General features: G+C 34.0%; 1 protein-coding gene across 1 annotated transcript in view; it reads right to left on the bottom strand.

The window, feature by feature from the left end:
• Positions 1–8,331, bottom strand: part of LOC107554208 (FERM domain-containing protein 4B-like) — a 21,691-nt gene that overhangs the window by 11,594 nt on the left and 1,766 nt on the right. Inside the window, exons 3-9 of the mRNA XM_016236647.1 lie at positions 7,689–7,745; positions 7,581–7,603; positions 6,703–6,786; positions 5,162–5,227; positions 4,929–4,986; positions 3,882–3,968; positions 770–846 (exon numbers count right to left, since the gene is read on the bottom strand). Coding sequence (XP_016092133.1) covers positions 770–846; positions 3,882–3,968; positions 4,929–4,986; positions 5,162–5,227; positions 6,703–6,786; positions 7,581–7,603; positions 7,689–7,745 — 452 coding nt within the window. The remainder of the gene's footprint in view (positions 1–769; positions 847–3,881; positions 3,969–4,928; positions 4,987–5,161; positions 5,228–6,702; positions 6,787–7,580; positions 7,604–7,688; positions 7,746–8,331) is intronic.

The raw sequence follows: 8,331 nt of genomic DNA, 5'->3' as shown, positions 1-8,331 counted from the left end.
ATATATAATGAATATACATTCATGCTATTTATGGAATTTAATTATTATTTAAAAATCGTATATATTAAAAAAAATGCAATTTTTATTTATATAAACAATTATTATTTTTTTTTTTAGATTTGCAAGTTGAGATCAAGTCATAAACAGTTAAAGCAAGAGATATAAACTACCACTCCGAAGGTTTGGGGTCAGTAAGATTTTCTTTAGAATAAATTAATACTTTTATTCAGCAAGGATGCATTCAATTAAATACAAAAATAAATCAATTCCAGAAGATTTCTATTTGAAATAAATGTTGTTCCTCTGAACTTTCCATTCATCAAAGAATAGAAAAACACAGGCATTTTTTTTTATCATGGTTTCCACAAAAATATTCGGCAACACACCTGTTTTCAACATTGCTAATAATCAGAAATGTTTCTTGAGCACCAAATCAGCATATTATTATAATTTCTGAAGATCATGTGACTCTGAAGACTGGAGTAATGATGCTGAAAATACAGCTTTGATCACAGCAATAAATGACATTTTACAATATATTCACATAGAAAAGAGGTATTTAAAATGTTAATACTATTTCAGAATATTACTGTATCAAATGAATGCAGACTTGTTGAGCCTAAGAGACTTCTTACAAAAAACATTAAAATATCTTACGACCCCAAACATTTTCAACAGTAGTTTATATATGGTGGAAAGCAGCTCTCATTTGATCTCTTATACACACACAGATCCAAGATCAGTCTTCAAAACCACCTTTTCTCCTCACCTGTGAGGGTCATTCACCTCCACAGCAAACTTCTTCTCTCTGAAGTACAAGTTCTCCAACTGCTTCCACTGGAAGAGCTAAAGCAGGACCAAACAACATGTGAGAGAGAGTTTCACGGGCTGATCTCTAGAGTCCAGGTGCACCTCACTGCAAAATGACTCGCTACACGTCAACCTGGCAACCGCTGCAGTACTGCATGTAACCACAACAATCTGCAAATTATATTCACTTATGATTATTCCATTATGATTTTAAGAATATGAAAAAAATCTAATGCGAACAATGCAGAGGAGGACATTATTAGTAAATGATTACATTTCAGGCCTTTCTGAGCTCGACAGACATGGTCATTATAAACTACCATTGATGACATGACGATTCTTGCATGAAGATTCTTTAAAAAAAATCCTCCTTTTGTCTTACTAAATGCATATATAATACATATATTAAATGCATATGTGACCCTGGAGCACAAAAGCAGTGTTAAGTCGCTGGGGTATATTTGTAGCAATAGCCAACAATACATTGTATGGGTCAAAATGATAGATCTTTCATTTATGCCAAAAATCATTAGGATATTAAGTAAAGATCATGTTCCATGAAGATATTTTGTAAACTTCCTACCGTAAATATATCAAAACTTAATTTTTGATTAGTAATATGCATTGCTAAGAACTTCATTTGGACAACTTTAAATGTGATTTTCTCAATATTTAGATTTTTTTGCACCCTCAGATTCCAGATTTTCAAATAGTTGTATCTCGACCAAATGTTGTCCTATCCTAACAAACCATACATCAATGGAGAGCATATTTATTCAGCTTTCAGAAGATGTATAAATCTCAATTTCAAAGTATAGACCCTTATGACTGTGGTTTTGTGGTCCAGGGTCACATATATAAATAATAACTAAATACATACTGAAGTTGATTCAATCTTATTGAGTACACACACTGTCATTCCAAAGTTTGGGGTTGGTAAGATTTTTAATGTTTTCAAAAGAAGTCTCTTCTGTTCACCAAGGCTGCGGTTTTAATGCATCCATTACAAAAAAAAATAGTATTAATTTCTTTTTTTTTTTTAATCTCTGACCCCAAACCTTTGAAAGGTCCCTTTTTAATTTAGAAATTTGACAGTAAACCTAAAATTGTTATGGTTATTCTACCATTAGTAGTAAAAGCTGATGTTACTACACCAAAGTAGTAAAAGTGTATGGTTGCTCAAGAAAAAAAAAATTATATATATATATATATATATATCAATACTTTACCAATAAACATGATAAAATACAGTATAAACACTTTCTCCTTCACGGTTTTACACAATCACAACATTTCAGCAGAGGCGTCTGCAGGTTACCTACAAGAACAAACTCTCTCAAGACTTCACGTGTGAAATTGAATTATCCAGCTTTTAGAGCCTCTTACCGGTGGTTTGGAAGCTCAAATGATGTTAATCAAATCCTGAGCTTCTTCATTATGTTACCGTCTACTCTGCTGAAGCCGTCTTTACTCGCGGTTCCTGACTTGTCTCATCAGGTTTCCTACAGGAGCTCAGGCACGCAGTCTTGGCCCAGCCTCGCTGCTCATGACATCAGTCAGATACCAGAGCAGCACGGCTCTCCTCCCTGCTGTGAACCTCAACTAAAGCCCAGGGTGGATCACTCTCACTCAGGCTGGGTCACTGCTCCACCTGAGAATCCTAAACCAGTTCTTCCGTTCATAATCCCATGTGTGTGTGCTGTGTTACATAATTCTGTGCATTATCAGTGTCACAATCTCTCTACTATGATTTTAGGGCCGGTGAGGAAAACGCGCACGGAACCCAGTCATAAGAATAGAGCTTACTGTTTTCAGCCTCGGCAGTCCCACTATATAAGGACATGAACCATGAACACATGAACTTCATCCCCAGAGCTGCTCTGTGAGTCACTTCTTGAGCATTTGACTGATTCATTGGAGGAAAAACTACTGACAGATGCACACAGAAACTCAAAGGTCTTCACGGCAGGGTTGCCAGGTCTGCGAAACAAATCCAACCCAGCTGTTCATCAATACTAACCCAATCAAGTGCTGTCCCCTTCACCGAAATAACGCTTTAAGCAACAGTGTAAAGGTAGTAGTAGGGAAAACTGCAGACTTGGCAACACTGCTTCGCAGCATCCCGTCCACAGTTCGGTTTAACTTGAAGAAATTATGACAGAAATATATCACTATTGTACAGTAGAGTGTACTTCTCAATGTAATACGAGCACTAACAAAATAGTTATTTAAAACTTTATTTTGTTTCTATTCATTTTAACAGTAAACCTCTGTTGTGCAGCTTTTGCCAAAAGATAAATGGATTGTTTATTTTATTTGATTAAAAGATGAATTAAATTGTTGACGTTTTATGACTTCATCACAGAATTTCAGAAAAAGTTTCATAGGGCCTTATTTTTGTAAAACATTTAATCAATTATTACGATATTTTTATGAATTCTATTTATTAGACATGCTTTTTCATGATTAAAATGAAATGAAACCATTCAAATTGAATGGAAAAAGAAAAACAAGAAAACAGAATTTGGTAAAAAATAAAATGAAAAATATTTATGTAATTTTTGTTCAACTTTTATTCAATTGCTGTTCAACTGTGTAGATTTTATGATTTCAATTAATTAGACATGATTTTTTATTAATAAAATGAAATTCAAAACATTAAAACTGGAAAAAATAAGGAAAAAAATAAAATGAGTTTTCATAGAGCTCTGATTTCCAGTCCATTTGTACCTTTAAATAATGTATCCAATTAAATACTGAATATTTCATATATCAGATATTTACAGTGCACACCAGTACAACAGTTGTTTTTTCTTCCCGTGTGTTTCATCAGCACACTGTTTTACGTAACATGCAGACTATACGTGTAGTATCTTACACTGCTCATTTCTATATCATCATAGCCTCAAGTGCAAATAAACCATGACAGCAAGTGCTGACATGCTGTGAGCCTCATCTGGGGAAATCAAAGCCTCCTTTCACAGGATATACTGAGCTCTGTACAATGACTCATGATTCTGTTTATATAAAAAATATTCTCCAATGCCCAGAGACAGGAAAACACAACGTACCTTTCGAGGTTTTACTTTATCTTGCTGGTCATACTGTCCTATGCCTTTATAGCTGATACCCAGCCACCACGGAAGTCCTTGTTTATCCTGCCAGACAAGACCTTTCCATTAGTTACACACCAACAGCCTGAAAGACTCATTTCTATTAATAAATATTTAAATCTGGCAACACTTTATTTTAAGGTGTCATAGTGACACATAGTAATGTGCAATGTGTACTTACTATAGAAATAACAGTAAAGTGTGCATAATTGCAAGCAACAAACCCTAATCCTAATTCCATATAAATATGCTAATTAATATTGCTCGGTACTTATTTATGCAATTACACTGTAACGACATCACCTTAAGATAAAACGTAACCTGAAATATTTAAACTAAATGGATTTAGCCACGATCCCCCAAATGACCCAACGAGGGGGCAAAAATTCCCATGCAGTGAATTTACTTTAACAATTAAAAATAAATAAATAAATAAACAAACATGAAATGAAATAAAACAAATATTAACTAAAATAAAATAAAATATAAAAAAAACATAAAACTTATTTTATTTCAGCAAGTTACCAAGACAACATTTCTCATTTTCATTTAGTTTAACTTGATGTCCAATAACTAAATACTAAATATCTAAAACTAAACAACAACAACAAAAAAAATATATATATACATATTTAAAAACAACTAATAAAACAGTCAAAAACACCAAAATTACTCAAATTTAAACAAAAAATAACATGAAAGCAGAAAAATATAAAAATAAACTCTCATTCAAAATATTAAGAAAAACATAATATAATAAAATATTAACATAATAGTATCTAAACGATACTAAAATAACACTAGTTGTAGTGTAATGATTGTAATGATTATTTTAATTGGGTAATCTGAAAGTAAAATAATAATTGGAAATGGTTCTGCATATTACTCATCAGGCACTTACATAAAACATAAAAATAATTGGTACTAGGCGTAAAAATGATTCAAAAGTTCAGTTGTGACACATAAAAGGCTATGGCAATTGGTCTAATACACTATAGTTTTTACCTTCACTTCATAATAATGCACTCCGTATGTGGGCAGTGACTCCACCAGGGTCAAATATCTGAAACAGACGTAATGATCAGTTACTCATTTGCTTAAGATTGATGTTTAACAGCGTCTTAAATATCTACAGCATGGGCTCACATCAGGTCTGAGGCGTGGGCGTGAAGGATTTAAGCAGGTCTCCCCTGACGGCCCGCCCCCCTGAGGCTAATCATTGTTTTTCTGATACTCACTGCACAACGGCCTGTCCTCTGGAGAGCCCTTTCAACAGCTTGTGGTGCTCAATCACACGCTCCTCGCTGCAAAAGAGAAGGATGATGAAACCTGCTCCACGGAGGACATATTCCCAAACCTCAGCATAAAGACAGCAGAGCACGGATCGTCAGCCATAAAGCTCTCATAAAGGGCTATAAATGCAGCTTCAGCATCACTGACTCATGGGCTCAATGCAAATCTCACAGCTGTCTGTGCCTCTGCCTTAAATGACACATCAGCACCGCCAGTAATTAAACAGCATTCGACTGTGAGAACAACATATCAGACAACAAGGCACTTCATTCAGTTTTTTTTAGCAAGCTATTATATACATATACATACAGTATACACATATACTGTACATATACATTAATAGAAATCACATTTTAATCAGTATTTTGTATTGTCGTTCAGTTACTATATTTAAAAATCCTAAAAACAAATGCATTTTCATGAGAAGCAAAATGTGCAAATGTGTGAGCTATTAAAGGGGTCATATGATGCTAACTGATTCAGAAGCACCAGATTGTCATAGCAAAGTCGGAATTGACCCTTTTGTTTTTTTTTAGTAATAGCCATCCACGCCTTCTTTCTTTGCGTGAACATTTGGGCGGCGTTATGCAAATCTTCCCACATAGTGAGGTAGACATGTGGGGGCGTGTTAGAACGAGCCGTTTTAGGGGGGCGTGGCAGAGTCTTAACTTTTATAAAGAATATCTCTTTGGATTTGAGACTTTAGTCTTTGCAACTTTACAGATCTTCTTTATGCACCAAGAGCTTGTAACACTCCAAAGAGAAAAGAAACATTGAAATCGCATCATATGACCTCTTTAAGACTCGTATTCAGAAAATATACACAACTGTCCAAAAGTCTGGGGTAAGATTGCGGTAAAAATTGTTTGTGTTTTTGAAAGAAAACTCTCTTATGCTCATTAAGGCTGCATTTATTTGAACAAAAAATACAGTAAAAACTGTAATATTGTGAAATAGTATTACAAGGTAAAATAATTTTCTATGTGAATATATTGTAAAATGTAATTTATTCCTGTGATGTAAAGCTGTATTTTCATCATCATTACTCCAGTCTTCAGTCACATGATCTTCAGAAATCATTCTAATATGCTGATTCACTGCTCAGTAACATTTATAATTATTATCAATGTTGAAAACAGTTGTGCTCCTTCATATTTTTGTAGAAACTGTGATACATTTTATGTTTCAGACTTCTTGGATGAATAAAAAACATTTCTTTACTGTCATCAATGATCAATTTAATGCGTCCTTGCGGAATAAAAATGTATACAATAATTATAATTTATTTTATAATAACAGAAATAATAATAAAAAAATCTCAGACTTTTCTTTTTATGCAATTGAAATGTATTCATTTGATTTATTTATTTATTTTTCAAAAATCATTGGGATTTTATGTAAAACTAAATTTAATGAGCTTCATTAAGATCTTATTATCTTACACAGGTGTTTCCTATTGGAATAGTTGTATGAAAACATGTTTTACCAGTATGCCAGAGACGGATGCTCCTTCAGGACTTTAGTGGGCAACGCTGGAAGCTTCTTCAGATCTGCTCTGGTGTTTTCATCACTAAAATCAACACAAATACACTTTGTGCAGCGCGTTTTAATGAAAGATGTGATTCTGAGGAAATGCTGACGGAATTTATTCCTTTAAAAAGTCAAACTTTTCCGATCCTATTATAAAAAATGCACTTTCATTATTGCATAAATCTAATCTCATGCTGACCTTGTTTCTCAATTAACAACCCTTAATGTCTTTTGCCATATCTTAGATTCACTGCGTCACTGTACTGCCCGAAACAGAGAGATTTACTTTAAAGGTGATTTTACTCTCTTCAGAAGCAACCAATTCATTTCAAGATTAATTATGTGTGTGTGTGTGTGTGTGTGTGTGTGTGTGTACCTGGTATTTATCACGTTATGGGGACCAAATGTCCCCACAAGGATAGTAATACTAGTAAATTTTGATCTTGTGGGGACATTTTTGAGGTCCCCATGAGGAATCAAGCTTATAAATCATACAGAATGAGTTTTTGTGAGAAAGTAAACATGCACAAAGTTTCCTGTAAGGGGTAGGTTTAGGGGTAGGGTTGGTGTAGGGCAATAGCACATACAGTTTGTACAGTATAAAAACCATTACACCTATGGAATGTCCCCATAAAACATTGAAACACAACATGTGTGTGTGTGTGTGTGTGAGAGAGTGAGTGTGTGTGTGTGTGTGTGTGTGTGTGTGTGTTATATATCAGGCCACAGACCTCCTGCAGTACCTTCATATACCCCTGGGTATCTCAACAATTGACGGTAAAGTGACGTTAAAATAGGTATTTTTCTGTAAGTGTGGTAAAACTGAGTACACACCTTATATAGTCCCCTTTAGATTCCTGTAAAACAAAATGTGCATTTAATACATGACACTGACTAAAACAATAAAAAGCATCTCATGTCTTAAAGCTCTGATAGTCTCACCTGCAGTGCATGAGCAGCTAATTTAAAAACCAGCTCACTCTCCACCTCAATGCCACCCTGTGTACAAACAAGCAAACCTTCACTTCAACAACTCATTCTGAATCAATTTTAAATGTGATCTGTGAATAACAACGCTTTGAAATCATTCTCATCATGGCCATATATTAACATCAGGAAAGACACCTGCCATGGGCTTCAATTTGTTTTAGTGGAATGGTTTGGCTCATGAATAATAATTATACACAAATAATTTCAAATGATTTTTAACTGTTTTCACCAGTCTGTCATATATATAAAATATATTCAATCAACCAACTGTCCTAATATAACTGTTCATTATAATAAATCACCACTGTACATTGGAGACACATTTATATGATGTATGTGATTTAACTGTAACAGATTGAAAGCTACAGATTTGAGCTTTCTGTGTCTGACAGGTGTGTGTGCACTCAAAAAAATGTTTACGCACAAATATAAGATTTATGTATTTGAATGACATAATATCTAACTAGTACACTTAAAGGGATAGTTCACCCAAAAATGAAAATTCTATGATCATTTACTCAGCTCAAGTTGTTCCAAACCTGTATGAATTTCTTTGTTTTGCTGGACACAAAGGAAGATATTTGGAAGAATGTCA

This window comes from Sinocyclocheilus grahami, unplaced genomic scaffold (genome assembly GCF_001515645.1).
Source record: "Sinocyclocheilus grahami isolate Dianchi unplaced genomic scaffold, SAMN03320097.WGS_v1.1 scaffold494.1, whole genome shotgun sequence".
Taxonomy (NCBI): Eukaryota; Metazoa; Chordata; class Actinopteri; order Cypriniformes; family Cyprinidae; genus Sinocyclocheilus; species Sinocyclocheilus grahami.
This window is presented reverse-complemented; position numbering and strand designations above follow the sequence as displayed.